Source organism: Nansenia antarctica (genome assembly GCF_963989245.1).
Source record: "Nansenia antarctica genome assembly, chromosome: 7".
NCBI lineage: Eukaryota > Metazoa > Chordata > Actinopteri > Argentiniformes > Microstomatidae > Nansenia > Nansenia antarctica.
In genome coordinates, this window is record NC_137677.1 from 13,495,242 (window position 1) to 13,513,472 (window position 18,231).

Sequence of the window (18,231 nt, forward strand, 5' to 3'; positions counted from 1 at the left end):
ATGAGGCTGTTGCCCATAGAGACGTGTCCGCCATTGACGATTACCTTTAAACGTGACTGAGATTGTCAATCATAGCTAAACAGCTAGCTGCATTTCTGTATGCTTGATTACGTGTATAGTGAGCTAGTTACATTAAATGCAACCTTTTGATCGAGTGCAACACCGACGAAAGCCACATTTGCCCTCCTGCCTGCTGAGTACCCTCGTCTAAAGAGCGTGGCTCAGTTTTTAACAAAATCTTGTTGTGCCAGAGACGGAAAGGTAAACTATGAAAAGAGGCTAGCATAGCTAATTCAACAACACCCAACATTTTGAGCTTGCTAGCTTTATTTAAATCAGCTCACTGCTATTATTGTTTTCTCAGAAGTCGTGTGTTTATGTGTGTGGGCGGGCGAGGGGCCTATGTGTCCTACGACCAATTAATTTACCTAGCTAACGTTATAGCTAGCCACATTACGAGAAGGCGCCATGTAGCTAACATTGGCTAGCTGTACACTGACCGGTCGTGTATGTGTAACAAAGATGGTGTAACATATCAAACGGTAGCTAGCTAGCTACCTATCCGGGTGATCTAACGCTTCCTTCCATGATTGCATCATTTGTACAAGCGAATGAAAGCACGTTTCCAACGTTAGCCCAGCTAGCTGTGCGTGTTTGTCTACCAGTAGGGGGCGCTAAGCAACATTAGCCTAATGGCGCATTGTTTTCCCGAGACGCAGCTTGACACACACAAACCACGTTACGCAGTAATAACAGTCTAATCTAATAAAAGTTCCATTTATTGTTACACTTTGTTTTTCTTTTCATTCAGTACCCCGTCTGTCATCGTGACAAATCATGTCCAGCATTAGATTAGTGGCTGTGTGTACGTATACAATGATTGATTAAATATAACGTTTTAGTCATGCTGTTAAATTGTGTTTACTTTCATTTGATACTGATTTCTATGCTCTTCGGAGGGCCTAATGGGAGGGCGTATTAGTTTCTCTGTAAAATGACCTAAAAATCCAATGTATTTTTTCAAAAATAAAATGCCTAGAAAGATCAACATAACTTGTAATGTAATTTTTTTGATTGGGTATCTACTAAGGTCAAACTCATTGAAGATTGTGTTTAATGTTCTTGGTGTTTTTTTTTATGAAACCATGTACGATATTTTGGTTGGTTGTAGAGGAGGGAGATGCTTTGGGTTTATTTCAAGTAGGTAATAATATAGCTCAATCCATAAACATTTGCTTGTCAAATCATAGGCTATATCAGGTAAACACATGTGATGTCTTGTGTTGGAGCTAACATGTTGTACACAGTTTTCCACTTGATGTCCAGTAGGTGGCAGTACACCTCAAGTAATTAATTGAATGTCAGGTTTCAATGGTTACTTTTCTAAACCAAAATGAAGTCATGTTTCAGGAAAACGTGGCATACAAATAAGACACTAGGGGCCGGTTTCACAGACGAGGCTTAAGCCTAGTCCTGGACTAAATCACACTTTCAATGTAAAATCTCCATTTGAAGATGCTTTTTAGTCCAGGATTAGGCTTACGCCTTGTCTGTGAAACTGGCCCCATGTGTCAAGACCAGAGTTATGTGGCAATATTGAAAAAAATATTTTGGACTGTTAGAATGTAGTCTGAGTTAAGTCTCCTTCCTTAACATAATGTTATATAATAACACGTAGCCTCACTGTATAGGCCATGAATAATGTAGCCAATAAGTAGTAGGCTAGTGATTTTAAAGTCTATCCAGTGTTTCATCTGTGTTGTTATTTTGTATTTTGTGTTGTCTAAACCGTCAGTGGAGTATGATATTTAAAAAAAAAACATGAGAACCATTTTTGGACATCCAATGATATCATTTTGGAGTGTGGTTTATGCCACCTAACTTTCATGAGAAGTGAGAAGCAAACTAGTCAAGTAACCTGATCTTGGTGACGGTCATCGAGCTATGAATTTTAAGTGATGCAGAAAAGGTTTTTGTTTTTATTATTTAGGCTTATTTACTGATGTGCTAGTGATCAAAGACATTCCTGCTGAAAACCCATCCTCTCTTTTCAGTGATTTAGGAGGACGATATGTGATGAGAGCCGAGTGCAGAGAAGTGTCACTCTGAACTGCTTCCCTTTGTCCACCTGACCCTGCTGTTACTCAATGTCAGAAGTCAAACACCCTCAGATGGCCACGGTGAGTGGAAACCCTCCTCCCCCAGAGTACAAGAACCCCAAGAAGCCTGGTCGTCTCACCAGCCAGCTGCAGTTCCTGGAGAAGGGGGTCGTCAACGCCTTATGGAGGCATAGCTTTTCCTGGCCTTTCCGGCAGCCAGTTGATGCCATCGTCCTGCACCTTCCAGTGAGTATATGACTTTTGTTCCAGGTGTTTTTAATGCTTTTTTAAAATAGACTTTTGTCTGCTATCAGTTTTATCTAAATCATGACTACGCATTATCATGATTTGGTCCCCTCTTACCACTCTTATTAGGATTATTATACAATTATCAAGAATCCAATGGATCTGGGCACTATTAAGAGGCGTCTTCAGAACAATTATTACTGGAAGGCGATGGAATGCATAGAGGACTTCAACACCATGTTCACCAATTGCTACGTATATAATCGCGTAAGGAAACCTTTTCTGATGATTTGAACGTTTCAATTTGCAGTGTGTGGTACATATTGTAACTGTAAGTAGATCATACGGCAAACACTCTCAAATAGAAAAATAAATGCAGGTTTAATGCATAATCAGCATTGTCGCAGTGTTTGAGAGTGCTGTATTATCTACACAGGGCTATACAGAACCTAAAGATACTTTAATAAAAGCTGAACTTAATTTAGAGTCGAGCATGTCTTTTCCTTATGTTTGGTATATAATGTCCCAATGATTGAGAAATATTAATTGTATGTACATTCCTTGTTCCCAGCCTGGTGATGACATTGTTTTAATGGCACAAGCCCTGGAGAAACTCTTCTTACAGAAAGTGGCCCAGATGCCTCAGGAGGAGCTTGAGGAGTCGGTGGACTCCACAAAGACACCAGGGAAAGGGAGGAAGTCTTCTGCAGGTACATAGCAGAAGCTGCGTCCTACACATGGGCTTCTTTGAATAGCTTAATTCTCAAAAGATATTCTTATGCAAATTGTTGGGTACTGTCACAATCCAACTGTTCCTAGTTGTCATGGTAAGCTCAGGGGGTGTTGATTGGCTACCCAGGGTACATGGGGGAGTGGCTTGCCTGTTGGCGGGTCTCTCGAAAGGTATATGACAGGTGCTCATTTGCTACCTGGGGGGTTGGAGAGAGTGGAGTTAACTGAGAAGAGAAATACTGATTGAGACGCCTTACCTAGAAGAGAACCCCTTTGACAATTATTATCAAGACTATTACCGTGGGTAGCACTGTTGACTCAGGTTTTGCACTTGGAGGACATGTGGTCAGAGCAAAGACAGATTATAGAACAGCAAAGACAGATTATAGAGACTGAGCGGCAGAACGAGAAAGAGGACAGGGTTCATAGGGAAGCAATGGAGAAAGAGGACAGGGTTCACAGGGAAGCAATGGAGGAAAGGGGGCATAGGGAAGCTATGGCTAAGCTAGAAGTGGATAGAGCAGCCATCGCAGCTAGGGAGACTACCCATAACAAAGGCTTAGGAGCTGAGTTGGATAGGGCCCGTAGGTTTATGCCTCCATTTGAAGAAGACAATGTGGATGTTTTCTTTGAAATGTTTGAAAAGGTTGCTAAAGACAGTGAGTGGCCAGAGGATAAATGGTGTCTCTTGGTCCAAAGTGTACTGACAGGGAAAGCTCAGAGAGCAGTAGCTGCTCTAGACTGTAGGATAGGCCTTGAATATGATTCTCTCAGGAAAGCAGTATTAGAGGCATATGGCAGAGTACCTGAAGCCTATAGGCATAGGTTTAGGGAAGTAAGACGGCAGGCTGGCGAGTCTTACTTAGATCTATGGCGAAAACAGGAGATAGCTATCGATAGGTGGATTAATTCCAGTGAGGTATGGGACTTTTCTGAACTAAGAGACTTGATGGTGTTGGAGCAATTCAAAACCAGCGTTCCTAAGGAGGTGGAGATCTACCTAAACAAACGTGAGGTGAAATCTCCACGACAAGCTGCAGAGTTAGCGGATAATTATGAGGTTATCCATAGTAGTCGGTTTACTAACCCGATTGGCAGGAGACGGCCTCTTGAATCAGCTAGTGGTGACCAGCAGTCTGGGAAGCCCATGGGGAACGTGTTTCGTTCTTCTCAGCCAGTCGACAGGGGCGCACCGCGACCTGACCGGTTCATAGGTCAGAGGTGGGGTGGTGCCCAGCCATCCAGTCGTAGTTACGCTTCCCCCTTAGAAATACGGTGTTTCCGTTGTCATAAGGTGGGGCATAAGAAGACTGAGTGTCCTACTTTGAGGTCAAAGGAGGGCTCCGGTAGACCGGTGGCACTGGTGACTTCTGACCGGTGCATTGATAATGACCTAGAGGGGTACAAAGGTTTCACCTCTAGCGGTGCTGTGTCATTGTCTCAGGAGGGTCCCCAGGTGCCCATAACCATCCTGCGTGATACAGGGGCCATTCAAACCCTGTTGTGTCAGGGAGTGGTGGATCTTCCACCGGCTTCATTTACAGGCAGATTTGTAATAGTTCATGGAGTGGGTGATGGTTATGTGAGTGCACCAATCTACCGCATACATCTCCATTCTGAGCTAGTGTCTGCTTGTGTTGAGGTGGCTGAAGTGGACAGTCTCCCGGTGAAGGGCATAGACTTACTGCTGGGTAATGACATAGCTGGGACTAGGGTTAACCCAGAAGTTACTGAGTGTCCAGTATATCCTGTTGAGATCAGGAACTTAGAGTCAGAGTTTCCTGAGGTCTTTACCTCATGTGTGGTCACCCGAGCTCAGGCTAGAGAGAAGTTAGCGGCTAGCGCATCAGATCCTAGTGACCTATCCTCACCTCTAGTGGACGAGGAGCCAATGGTTGATCTTAGTGATACCATTTTCCCTCAGTTGGTGACCACTGGGAGTGTAGAGGAAAGGAGGGAGTCTATTACTGACATCCCCGCTGCTGATGTGGTGCCACCCCAGGCTTTACAGCTAGCGGAAGAGACAGAGGGGGTTGTCTTTGATGAGAGTGGGGTTGATAATGGTGGAGAGTTAGACGTGAGTGAGGCTGTTAGCCATTCTGAAGCGTCTGGAGCTCCTGTCCTGAATCAACTTGATCTAGTTAGAGAACAGAAACAGGACCCTACCTTGGGATATGCAGTGAAAGTGGCAACCTCCGCTAGAGAGAGTAAGGAAGTGGCAATGGGATACTTTGTAAGAGGGGGTATTCTCTTTAGAAAATGGAGACCAGCCAGTAGGCCAGCTAGTGAGGACTGGTCTAGTTATGAGCAGATAGTGCTACCTCAGTGTTACCGTGGAGCAGGGTTCGACAGTGCGACTGTTTTGGTCGCATTTGCGAGTGAATATATTTCTGTGCGACTTGGAAATACATTCAATCGCACCAGTGCGAAAAAAAAAAAAAAAAAAAAGCGTAACTACTGTCATGCGCAGTCAATCTTATGTTCGTTAATAAGATCACAGCGCATCTAAACCAATGCAATCCTTTGAAAACAGAAAAAAAAAAAAACAGACACGTGACCCGCAAGCACAACAAGCTCGCATTTACATTTGAAAATCCTGTCAGAAAAAGACCGCTGTTAAAATGAATCCGATTACGGCATACTTTAGCAAGGCTAATGTTAGCACCGTTCCAGACAGAGAGGAGGTAGAGGGGGGTAGTGGAGTCAACATTACAGCTGGAGACGAGAGTGACGAAGAAAACATATATATCCTCCAGTAGGTCCAGGCACGAGCGGCCCCGGGGCGACTTCCTCGACACCCTGGCCACCGAGGTCACCTCGTTCAGCAGCACCAGATGCACAAACAGGAGAGACACTCGACCGAACATCGTTGAGCACTTGAATGCGTCGCAGCCCAAAACCCACAAAAATGTCGACAACTATGTAATTTACAGAAGAAGAAAAAACACGAATCAAGAAAATATATTAATTTTTCGTCTCAGTTGTATATTAAAGTTGTATCCGAGTTCCCTCCCGTTTTGGCGTTGCGTAAAAATGTTTGACTTTCTCCGCTGTGCGTAAAAGACTTTCCTATTCAGAGGTAAAGTAAATCAAACAGTAAATGGAGGCTAGACCATGCTGCTTTTAAAGCCATACCAACACTTTTCTTTAAATATGTTATGATTATGATAATTTGTTGTCGTCATACGAAAATTGCGCAATTTTCATTGTGCTACTGAAATTCTTGGTGTGCTACTAAATTTTTTGACATGGTAGCACAGTGCTACCTGGGGAAAAGGTAAGCGTCAAACCCTGCCGTGGAGAAGTGCTCCGTTTGGCACATGGGTCAGTGTACGGTGGTCATTTGGGTTTCAAAAAGACCTTAGCTAAGATTAGCAGGCAATTCTATTGGCCAGGGCTACGCAATGACGTAAAGGGGTTTTGTCGGTCTTGTCACACTTGTCAGGTGGTGGGGAAACAGGGCAGTAAACCGCCAGTTTCTCCTTTACAACCTTTACCTGTGGTGCAAGAGCCGTTCTCAGAAATCATGATAGATTGCGTAGGCCCCTTAACCAAAACAAAGAAGGGAAATGAATACTTATTGACTATCTTAGACATCGCCACCCGGTATCCGGAAGCCATTCCACTTCGTAGCATAAGAATGAAGGTTATAATTGAACATTTGTTGAAGTTCTTTTCCTCTGTAGGTTTACCACGCTCTATTCAGTCTGATCGCGGTTCCAACTTCACAGCCAAACTGTATCATCAAGTTTTGTCTGGGTTGAATGTAGCAGTAAAGCATTCCTCACCGTATCATCCTCAATCACAGGGAGCCATAGAAAGGTTTCATGGGACATTGAAAAACATGATCCGTGCTTTTGTTGAGGGTCAGCCTAAAGAGTGGGATGAGGCTATCCCGTTTTTGCTGTTTGCAATCAGGGATGCTCCTACTGAGTCCTTGGGTTTTAGCCCTTTCGAATTAGTCTTTGGTCTTGAGGTTCGAGGGCCATTACAGCTCTTGAAGGAGAAAATAGTTAGACCAGCACCCCCTGGTGACGTGCTAGAGTACGTGTCATTGATGAAGGCCCGGTTGCACTTGGCGTGTGAGGTTGCCTCGAAGAATTTAACAGGGGCTAAAGCTCGAATGAAGGCCAGGTATGACCAGAAGGCAGTGTGTCGCCTATTTGATCCAGGCGATTTAGTCTTGGTTTTAGGTGCAGGACCCCGCGGACCGTTGGGGCCTATGTTTGCTGGGCCTTACAGAGTCTTGAGGAAGGTTGGAAACCTCAATTATGTAGTCAGTACCCCAGAGAGGCGGTCTAAGACCCGCTTATGTCACATAAATGCCATGAAAGCATATGAGGGAGAAATACCTAAGACGGTGGTAGCTTGTGTACATCGTGACCTACCAGATATTGGAGAGGAGCCCAGTGCTGGGGACTCACCCCCTGACATTGTTAATGTTAGGCTGTATAATACCCAGGCTCGTGCAGAGTTGGAAGAGAAGTTAGGGTACCTTACTGTCTCACAACGGGGGGATATAGTACACCTCATTGACTCTTTCCCATCACTGAAACGAGATACTCCTGGTAGAACAACTAAGGCTGTACATGATGTGGAAACAGGGAACTATATGACCCATATCGGAGTTATTGAGCCCTCAGACAGTGCATGGAGCTCCCCAGTGGTCTTAGTCCCTCAGGAAGGCAGAGCAGATAGGTTCTGTATTGATTATCGACGTGTTAACTGTGTCACGAAAGGAGATGCATTCCCTCTTCCCCGGTTAGAGGATTGTATTGATCAGGTTGGACAGAAGAGGTTTGTGACTAAAATTGACCTCCTGAAAGGTTATTTTCAGGTCCCCTTAACAGAGAGAGCAAGTGAAGTGTCGGCGTTTGTTACACCGAATGGGCTGTATCGCTTCAAAGTATTGCCCTTTGGCATGAAGAATGCTCCAGCAACCTTCCAACGGCTGATGAACACTATTACCCAGGGTTTGGGCAATACGGTCACATATCTAGATGATGTGGTAGTGTTCAGTGATACGTGGGAAGAACATGTAGGACATGTCAAGGCCTTGTTTGAACGGTTGTCTGACGCGGGGCTTGTTGTTAACCTGTCCAAATGTGAGTTTGGGAAAGGAACAGTGACATACCTTGGTCATCAAGTGGGATGTGGTGTAGTGCAGCCTCGATCAGCTAAAGTGCAGGCCATTGTTGATTTTCCAGCACCGCGCACTCGCACTCAGTTGAGGAGGATTTTGGGGATGTGTGGCTTTTATCGCCGGTTTGTACCTAACATTGCGGCAGTCACAGCTCCTCTAACAAACTTATTGAGGAAGGATATTAAATGGATCTGGACAGATGGGTGCCAGGAAGCATTGTCTCAGGTTAAGACCATATTGTCTAGTGCCCCTGTTCTCAAAGCGCCAGAGTTTGAGAGGCCATTTGCTCTCGCGATCGATGCCTGTGATGCAGGAGTAGGAGCGGTCCTTCTACAGGCTGGAGATGAAGGTTATGAGAGACCGGTGGCGTACTTCTCAAAGAAATTCAATCAACATCAAAGGGTGTATTCTACTATTGAGAAGGAGGCTCTGGCTTTGGTCTTGGCAGTTAGACATTTTGAGGTCTATATAGCTGGAGGTGAGCAGTCAGTGGTTGTATACTCCGACCATAACCCCTTGGCATTCTTGGCCAAGTTCCGTAGTGCTAACGCCAGAGTGTTTCGTTGGGGACTAGTGTTACAAGCGTACAACCTGGTGGTTAAACATATAGCGGGCAAGGACAATGTCATCGCTGATGCTCTCTCTAGAGGTTGACATTATATGTTAGATTAATGGATTTTCCTACAGGAGTTAGATCAGATTTTCTAATTATTTGTGAACTCCTCATTTTCTGTGTTCTTAGTTCCAGGCTAGCGTAAACGTTACCTCACTTAAGAACAGACAAACATACTGATTTATGGCAAGCTTAGAATCTAGAGTACTAGAATAAAAGCTTATATGTGTTATTTTAGAAGTAGATAATATGTGTGTGTGCACAAAATTAAGAAAAAGTTAATTCTGTGTGTGTTTTTGTTTATGGGGGGAGGAATGTCACGATCCAACTGTTCCTAGTTGTCATGGTAAGCTCAGGGGGTGTTGATTGGCTACCCAGGGTACATGGGGGAGTGGCTTGCCTGTTGGCGGGTCTCTCGAAAGGTATATGACAGGTGCTCATTTGCTACCTGGGGGGTTGGAGAGAGTGGAGTTAACTGAGAAGAGAAATACTGATTGAGACGCCTTACCTAGAAGAGAACCCCTTTGACAATTATTATCAAGACTATTACCGTGTGGAATAGTGGATTACCCCCGAGGTCGTGTTGTGTCGTGTCCGGTTTTGTTTGTTTTGTTATATGTCAATACTGAATGGGAAGGAACACCCCACTGAACGAACGTGCGGGCTGTTCAGTATCCCCGCGGACCACGCCACGATACATCGGAGCCAGGTAAGCCATTTCCCCTTAACTACCTGGGTGCTGTCAGCTAACCCTGAGCTAATCTACCTGTGTCCGGCCTCGGCCCTGTGTGGGAACGAGCCCATTGACTATCAATGTACGCACATTGCTGTTGGGTCGTGACAGTACCATTAAGAGTTTAGTGTATCTTTGTAACTGAATGTTCTCATAATTTTTTTGTTTTGTTTGTTTTGTAGGTGTGGAGAAACTAAGACCCCACTCCCCTGTGTCAGAGGTGGTGTTCCTGCAGACATTGACTGTCATTCCTCCTGAGGCACTTCACCCCATCCCCCCCGCCCAGCTTTCCACAAAGATAGCAGCCAACGTCAGTTTTCTTGACATCACAACAATATGCACTCTCCACATCATTATTGGCACGGAACAGCAGCTCTACCACCTACAGTATACCACCGTTGTGGCTTTCTGTACTAAACTGAAGCTACACACAGCTCTTATCACTACTTTTACCCTCCACTCACATATTTGAAGGCTTATTCATAGCCTATTCTATCAAACAATATATAGTTGAGTAAAATGTATACTGCTCTGTGGTGATATTTTTGCTCTTCTTGGATCAAACTCAGTGCAGTCATCTTCAATCTTTTTAGATTAAAAAGGGTGTGAAGAGAAAAGCAGACACTACCACCCCAATAACAGCCTCGGCGATCACTAGCTGTGAGTCTTCCCCAATCGTTGACGGGTCAACACACTGCAAGTTATTTTCCAGACGAGGCAGCGGACGACCCATAAAACCTCCAAGGAAAGACCTGCCTGATTCTCCGCAGCAGGAAAAGAAGGCCAAGCTCTCAGAGTGCCTCAAGTACTGCAATGTTATCCTGAAGGAGATGTTTACCAAGAGACATTTAGCCTACGCTTGGCCCTTCTACACACCAGTGGATATAGCTAGCCTAGGCCTGCACGACTACTATGACATCATCAAACAGCCGATGGATCTGAGCACCATAAAGGTAAGTAGTGTATTATGTATATAGTATACAAGGGATTTATTATTGTTACTGTATCCCAGGGTTAGAGTATGTGTAAACGGCTCTAGAATGATGATGGTATTTATAGTTTGTGTGACTGGCCCTGACGCTATTTGTCATTACTGAACTACTGACGTTTTCACGCAGAAAAAAATGGATGATCGGGAATACATGGATGCTCAAGAGTTTGCGGCGGATTTCAGACTCATGTTCTCCAACTGTTACAAATACAACCCACCCACCCACGAAGTTGTTACTATGGCAAGGAAACTTCAGGTAGAACTCGTTTTATGAATGACCCTACTATGCAATTGTTTTAGATAAAGGGAGTATTTGACTAATAGATTTGTCTACTCCACCAGGATGTGTTTGAGGCCCGCTATTTGAAGATTCCGTATCAGCCAATAGAGGAGGATGGACATGAGAGCTCCTCAAGCCCAGAGAGCAGTGAGAGCGAGAGCTCCTCCGAATCAGGAAGCTCCTCGGGCTCTGAGGAGGAAGAGAAGAGAGCTCTACAGATGGCTAATCTAGAGGAACAGGTCGGTGTCACTCAGTCTTAACTGCCCAAAAATGTCATGACTGCATACCTCTCAATGCACGCAAGTCTTATATCTTTCCTCTTTTCAGTTGAAAGCAGTCAGTGATCAACTGCAGAGACTCACCCAGGAGCCCCTGTTGAAGCCAAAGAGGAAAGAGAAATGTAACAACGACAAGAGACAAAGAGAAAAGGAAACATCAATCCGACTGAACTGTGAAGATGCTAGGAAAACCATTTCCAAAGTGCAGAAAAGAGTCAACAACAAGAAATGCTCATCTGCCAAGTAAATGAGCTCCTCTTTGTCTGTGAACTATACGTGTCTAATTGTTGATATCTAATCTCAGCAGGACCACTTTTCCCACAATGTTCCGGTGCATCGCTCAGACCTTTGTTTCCATTTGCACCTCTGTAGGCGTGGCAATAGAAGCAAGATTGGTGTAACGCCCCACAAATCTGAGGATGAGGTGCCAGCGAAACCCATGTCCTACATTGAGAAGAGGCAGTTAAGTCTGGACATCAACAAGCTGCCTGGCGACAAACTAGGGAATGTGGTCAACATTATCCAGGCCAGGGAGGTGTCATTGCGAGACGCCAACCCAGAGGAGATAGAGATCGACTTTGAGACCCTGAAGCACTCTACACTGAGGACCCTGCAGAGCTTTGTCATGACCTGTCTGAGGAAACGCCCCAAGAAAGCTGGCCGTGAGTACAGAACCTTCTTCTAGCTCTTCAAGCCTTTTCCTCCAGACTCATTATGCATGGCTGGTTATATCTCTTTGTAAAAATGTCGATCGGATACACGCTTAATGTTATCGTCATGCTTTCTCTGCCCCTCACAGAGAAAAAGGCAGTGAAACTCAAAGAACAAATGCCGACTGAGAAAAAGCAGGACGCTGAGAAACCTCTCCAGAGTGTCGGTGAGGAGAAGAGCTCGGCCAAGAAGAAAAAGGCAGCAAGTAAGAACTGAAGCACTGTCCCCCCCTGGCCCTCTGAGTGATCCAGATGTCCCTTGTCCTGAGGAGGGTTTAGGGGAGACGTTCCTCCTGTGTTTTCTCTCTGCGGGTCCAATAGAGAACACCTCAGGGGTGCTGCAATTGCTTTTAGTGTCTTTCTCTCTTGTCTCCTATCAGTGAAAGTTTTCTGTCTGTTTCCAACAGGTGAGCCCCCGGTGGCTTCCAAAAACCTGGGCCAGGCCTCGCGCCTTAGTGACAGCAGCTGCAGCTCCTCCTCCAACTCTGACAGCAGCAGTAGTAGTGATTCTAGCACTTCTGATAGCAGTGACTCTGAATCAGGTTAGCTGTTCTTCTCAGCACTCCCCCCCCCTCCCCCCCACCTCTCTTTCCTGAAAGGGCACATCCCCACACTCTGTACACCAAAGGAGTGAGCGAAAACAATTGCTTAACCCCACCTGGACATAGCATTTGTAGCAATAGAAGTCTAATCACCTTATTACCCTGCTGGCAAAACCAAATACTTGAAAAAAAAGATTAAAATGTGTATTGTTTTGTTTTTTGTTTGTTCATTGGGTGTTTTTCATTCTTTCTTGCACTTTTCACCCTGTCTGTAGATACAGTGAACTTGTCACATAAAGATATTTTTTCTGATTATTTGAACATTTTGGAATTATTTGTGTTATGTTTATTTGTATGGTTATTGTTTCGTTGCAGTTTAACTTAATTTTTTCATGCCTGTTCAGATGTGAGACCAGCCAGCCTTCTATGCAAATGTCAATCAGAGACCCCTGACTGCTAACATCCAGGTTGAGTCAGTCATGTTCAGTCATACGGGGACACATAGAAACAGAAATAGTCATTATTAGCTAACGTTCTTCAATAGACATCACAAAAGAATTAGATTTGATTAGAGAGGTTTTGTTTTTCATTTCTAGATGTTTTAAACTATACTTCATCCCCCTCCATTATCTCATCCTTTCCTTTTATCTTGCAACTAATGCATAGTCAAAAGCTGGCCATCACTTCAAACTACAGCACTTATTAATGTTCATCAATTACATTGGTTTTGATTGTACTGTGAATTTAGTTCTGTATGTTGGACTTTTGCACGGTTTCGTATGTGTATGAGGAAATATTGGAGTAATGCACAGACATTATGGATTGTATTTGTCATACTCAAATTGGAAAGTTAAAGTAATTGCAGAGGTTGAGTAGAACTTGATCCATATCTTAGAACACGGGAGCATATCTTGGTGAACCACTGCATTTTGTGGTTAGTGCATATGTTTCTGTTCCATTTGTACCCAAAATGGGTAGAATTAAACCGTGGTGTTCCTTGGTGGTGACACCTAGAGGGTCAAATAAATGTATTTTTAGACAATTTTTCTAAATGTTATATTAAGTGGTGTTTTCTGTCTTATTACAATACTACACTCATGTTAGCCTACTTAACAACTCAGTACAAACAGCTTTAGCTTTTAGGGGAAACTGGGTATGAAATGGTAGTGACTCCAGAGTAGATCAGTGAGGAGTTTTATTTTATGGTAAGTAGATCTTTGTATTGTTTATTTGTTCAGTTGTGTCATTTTATATCTCTAGCAATCTCACATGTCCATAAACAGAAGTCAGGATTTATTTATTTTGAGTGATAAACAAATATCTTCTATGAAAAGGTTAGGTTTAAAATGTCTGACTGCTGTGCAGTTAGTTAAAGGAACCGTTGGCTGGCTAGAGAGAGGCATTGAATTACTATTGTGTATGTCTTTCAGTGCCGAAAACTAAGAAGAAGAAAACCAAAGACTCTTGCCACACGGTCAAGACAAAGGTACATGTGTAATGTCCAGGCCAGGTAACTGGTCTAACTTGCATAGTAATCCCTTCATGTCTGGTGTATTGGGGGGGCTGGGGGGGATTAGTGTTAATTTTAAATGTGTTTTTGTCCATCAAACTGAAGGTGAAACTGACAGGCCGTTCCATGAAGAAGAAATTTGGAATAAAAGACCCGTTAGAGGCCTCACTGCAGACTACTCAGCCACTGCCTACCTCTTTACCCCCAGCAGCAGTAACGAAAGGCCAGTCTACACAGCCTACAGAAGAGATGATTCTGTCACCCCCAGGTAATGGTCGAGTCCATTAATTTTGCTATAAAGGAGACAAAGACGAAAAGGATTAATTTGTCTCCTGGAACATAAAACAGAACCAGGAAATCAGATTGGGATAGAAGCTACAGCACTTGTTTCACCGTTTATCTTGACTCTTCTCCCACCCCCCCACCCCTCCACTTCAGCCTTACACAGCCACCTGCCTCAGCAGCCTTCAGGACCTAGTGCCAAAGCAGCACCGCTACCTCTCAAAAACAGAGAGGCCCTTGTGCAGCTCAGCCCGCCCCCTCAACAAGAATGCCCTTCAGTGACCCCTACTTTCTCCCCCGTTCCCAGTGACCCCATAACACCCCGATTTTCCCCCACACATTCCAGTGCTTTATGTTCACCCCAGCCCCATTCTACCTCAGCTCTCCCATTTCCCCAGTATTCGTCACCGTCCCAAACACAGGAGGTGAAAACTGGCTCACTCTCACACAACCCCCTTGATAGGGCTCCACAGGAAGGTAAGGGGTCATCAGCATCCCTTTAGCTTTTCGCATGTTGCCTGCCTGCCCGCCTGCCTGCGTGCTGCAGACCGTATCGACCACTAATTTCTGTGTTGCTTTTAGATAGCTCTGTTGGTTTTTGGTTTAAGATTTCCGTGCTCATGACGTCTCACCATCGCTTTAGCCCTGGCTGCATGTCTGACTCTCTTCCCCATCAGCACTATGCTTTACACACAGAGGTAGTCTTTATTACCGGTATGTTGAAAATAATATCTGCCTTTTTTGTGTTTTTTCTTTGGTCAATTAGGTTTGTCTGCACTTTTGTCCCCTCTGACATCTCCTCCCGGGGTTTCACTACATTCTTCTACCACCAGACTTGAGGTACTTTTTGAAGCCTTTTCAAACACTTGTAGTTTAGGGAGGGAGGGAGAGAGGGAGGGAGAGAGAGAGGGAGAGAGAGAGGGAGGGAGGGAGGGAGAGAGGGAGGGAGAGAGAGAGAGGGAGAGAGAGGGAGGGAGAGAGAGAAATTTGACTTAATAGAACTGTAAATGTTATTTTACTAGACATTTTGATTGTGAAAATGGTCTAGTAAAATTGAATAGCCTTAGCATGGAAATGGGGGTTTCACACTGTAAATCTTACTTTGCAACAGTTCCCACTGTTGTCCCCTCTACAAGACAGCCCATTACAGCCCTGGAGGGATGAGAGGAAGCCCTGTGAGTTGCTGGGGGAGCCCGACTCCAAGACACTGCAGAAAATGCCTAGTAAGCAATACTGTGTCTGCACTCTGGAAATGTTTTCATTTATATTTCCTTTGCAATGCTCTCTTAAATGGACCCTATATCTTTATGCCTCCCTAGATAGCAGACACTCTGAAGTGGTGTTTGATAGCAGGAGCACCAGCCTCCCTCATCTAGTGTCTCACATGAACACAGACAACAAACACATTCAAGATGGAAAACCCCCACTTGCCAGAAAGGTTGGATAATCTGAAGCATTTATTTTCCCAAACAGCCCAAAATGTCAGTTGTCTATTCTCCCTTTAGTGAGTAACTACGTCCTCTTTAGGATATTGTCCTGAAGAATGCAGACTCCTGGGCCAGTCTGGTGAAGATGGCCACCTTAACTCCCTCAACCCTAAAATTCTCAAAGGAGAACTTTCACAAGTTCCGCAAGGTCGCCATGGAAAAGGAGGAGCGTGAAAAGGCCCTTAAGAGGATGCAGATGGAGAGGATGGCACCAGAGAAGAACAGGTATTTTCAAAAGGAACATTTATTAGAGTTAATAGAATAGAATGCTGCTTTAGACAAATCCTCACATTTTGAAGTAGGTCTTAATCACTATGAGAGTTGATTGTATGAACCTACTAACAGTAATGTGGTGGATTTTATCCTAAGCCTTCTACTGCCCCACCGAGTGGAACAAGAGCCGCAACCTTGTAAAGAGGACACAGTAGAGCCAACAGAGACCCTGCATACAGGATCCATCTCGGAGGCTCCTGATGCTCCAGAGCCAACCGCCCAATCACAGTCCCCAGTGGACAGGGAAAGAGAGATGGCTCGCAAGAGAGAGCAAGAGCGTCGCAGACGGGAGGCTGTAAGTTCACTTTGTCCATTTTAGTTTCTTCAGTTGTTTTATTACAACAGTCATTATTCTGGTTCCTTGTGTTCATAACCTACCTTTCCCTCCTGCAGATGTCTGGTGTCATTGACATGACCATGCAGAGTGACATCATGGCCACATTTGAGAAGAACTTGGACTAAAATGGGACCAGTGGCTGTTTTGGCAGATTTCTTGTGTTATTAGACAATAAACGGTCTTACTGTTCCAGTAACAGCACAGGCACCTTCTCCCACCAGACTGGATAGCAGGACCAAGCGTTTTGATTAAGGAAACGGGTTATTATCCTGAGGAGGGAAAGCTTGTAGTACGGCATCTTCACATAATCCTGATACATTTTAGTATTATTGTCCCTGTTAGTAGATACTCTATAATGTAAAATATTGATCTTGCTAAAACATGCTGAAGGACCATTATATAGCTTGATTCCGCCTTTTTGTACTTATGATGGTAAATACCTGCACTGAAGGACTGCAAAGCAGACTTTGGGTAAGAGTTGGCAAATGAAGCACTATTGAAAGTTGAAACCAGGTGTGGGTCAATTACAATTGAAATTCGCCCCAAAGCAAGAAATTGTAGTTTACTAGTTGAAATTGGATAGTTGTGTTCCAAGATGATTTTTCAATTCCTAAAATGTTTTCACTTCTTGCATTGATTGAACACAAATGTGGTTGACCTCAACCCTACACCAACACCTCATCTCTTTCCTTTTCACCTCTTGGTGAGTCCTCCCTTGACCACAGTATGAGGTCTAACGAGGACATGTTTACATACTAATTAACATTCCAACTCTCTTACTTGGCTGAACTGTATAATCTGACCCTCTTGCTATGGTCCCAAATGATAATTCTGTTATGTCTACACTTCATTCATAGTAGAACAACAATGTTGTACCCAATGCAGATGATGCTCTGAGTTGTTCACCTATTTAATGTTGATCCAGAATATTTGAGAAAATATATATTTTGTTTATTTGTTAAAAAAAAATATTTCATATTTTGTTAACCTGTGGCTGAGGTTTCAGTCCTTGCCAAATGTCAGTTTCAAATGTGGGACTAAGTTAAAATGCACACTTCCCTTATTTGAGTTTCCACTTGAAAGTTTAAGTGCCATATTGTGGTGTGCTTATAGCAAACTTTAGGCATTGTTGCCTATGATTGTGTTGGCTTATCTAATCTAGATTCATTCCTGACGTTCCTGATGTTTTTGAAAGACAAGTACTTATTGTTTTTGATCGTTCCTGATGTTTTTGAAAGACATGTAGGCTACTTATTGTTTTTGATCCTGGTTCAACAGTAGCACTTTATTCTGTATCTAATGGGTTAAGCGCATGCCATACCCATAGAGAGAGAACTAATATCATTTTTGAAAGATGACACTGAAAGCTAAATCATTAAAATATTTTCATGAAAGTCTGTTTTTGGTGTTTGCTTGATTTTATATAATTCAACCATAACTGCGCTGATGTGGGGGGTAACTGGGCAGGTGACAACTATTTCATGATAGACTCCAGCCATATTGCTTTAACCTGTCCTGGAGAAGAAACGATGGGTGAAAATACTTAGACTGTTGCCATAGGCTGAGCATTCCATCAAGGAAGTCTGCCGATTTTCCACATTCGTCAGTCTTACTGGCACACGCACATGCCATTCTCCATTTAATATTACCAGCTCCATAAATGGTCACAATAGGGTGTTAATGTTTAGATTGAACATAGGATCACCGATTATGCCGAACAATATTTTCAGTTGAGGCGTCATCCGTTTATATTCTCCTATGTTGCAGTCTTAACAGTGTGGAGAGATTTTTACTGAATAATCTGGTGCTGTGATTATGTGTTAATATTTTTGCACGGTGTTTTAATGTATTAAAGCAACACCTCGAGCCAAACAACCTTGCTGCTCGCTGTCACATGCAAGCGTGGACTCTGACGCGCCGCTCCTCCTGTGAACGTTTCATTCAGTCATTGATCGGACAGTCATGCGGATGCGCT

The 18,231-nt window shown here is 43.9% G+C and overlaps 1 protein-coding gene across 1 annotated transcript in view; it reads left to right on the top strand.

Annotated features, from left to right (window-relative positions):
* Positions 1-16,702, top strand: part of brdt (bromodomain, testis-specific) — a 16,717-nt gene extending 15 nt beyond the window's left edge. Inside the window, exons 1-20 of the mRNA XM_080536575.1 lie at positions 1-261; positions 2,055-2,345; positions 2,475-2,612; positions 2,917-3,055; positions 9,749-9,876; positions 10,160-10,519; positions 10,685-10,813; positions 10,900-11,076; positions 11,165-11,358; positions 11,488-11,777; positions 11,915-12,031; positions 12,233-12,367; positions 13,798-13,853; positions 13,983-14,145; positions 14,316-14,465; positions 15,296-15,382; positions 15,479-15,597; positions 15,687-15,871; positions 16,016-16,214; positions 16,313-16,702. The exon at positions 1-261 is cut by the window's left edge and continues 15 nt beyond it. Coding sequence (XP_080392701.1) covers positions 2,148-2,345; positions 2,475-2,612; positions 2,917-3,055; positions 9,749-9,876; positions 10,160-10,519; positions 10,685-10,813; positions 10,900-11,076; positions 11,165-11,358; positions 11,488-11,777; positions 11,915-12,031; positions 12,233-12,367; positions 13,798-13,853; positions 13,983-14,145; positions 14,316-14,465; positions 15,296-15,382; positions 15,479-15,597; positions 15,687-15,871; positions 16,016-16,214; positions 16,313-16,381 — 3,033 coding nt within the window. The 5' untranslated portion in view covers positions 1-261; positions 2,055-2,147 and the 3' untranslated portion in view covers positions 16,382-16,702. The remainder of the gene's footprint in view (positions 262-2,054; positions 2,346-2,474; positions 2,613-2,916; positions 3,056-9,748; positions 9,877-10,159; positions 10,520-10,684; positions 10,814-10,899; positions 11,077-11,164; positions 11,359-11,487; positions 11,778-11,914; positions 12,032-12,232; positions 12,368-13,797; positions 13,854-13,982; positions 14,146-14,315; positions 14,466-15,295; positions 15,383-15,478; positions 15,598-15,686; positions 15,872-16,015; positions 16,215-16,312) is intronic.
* Positions 16,703-18,231: the final 1,529 nt, after the last annotated feature.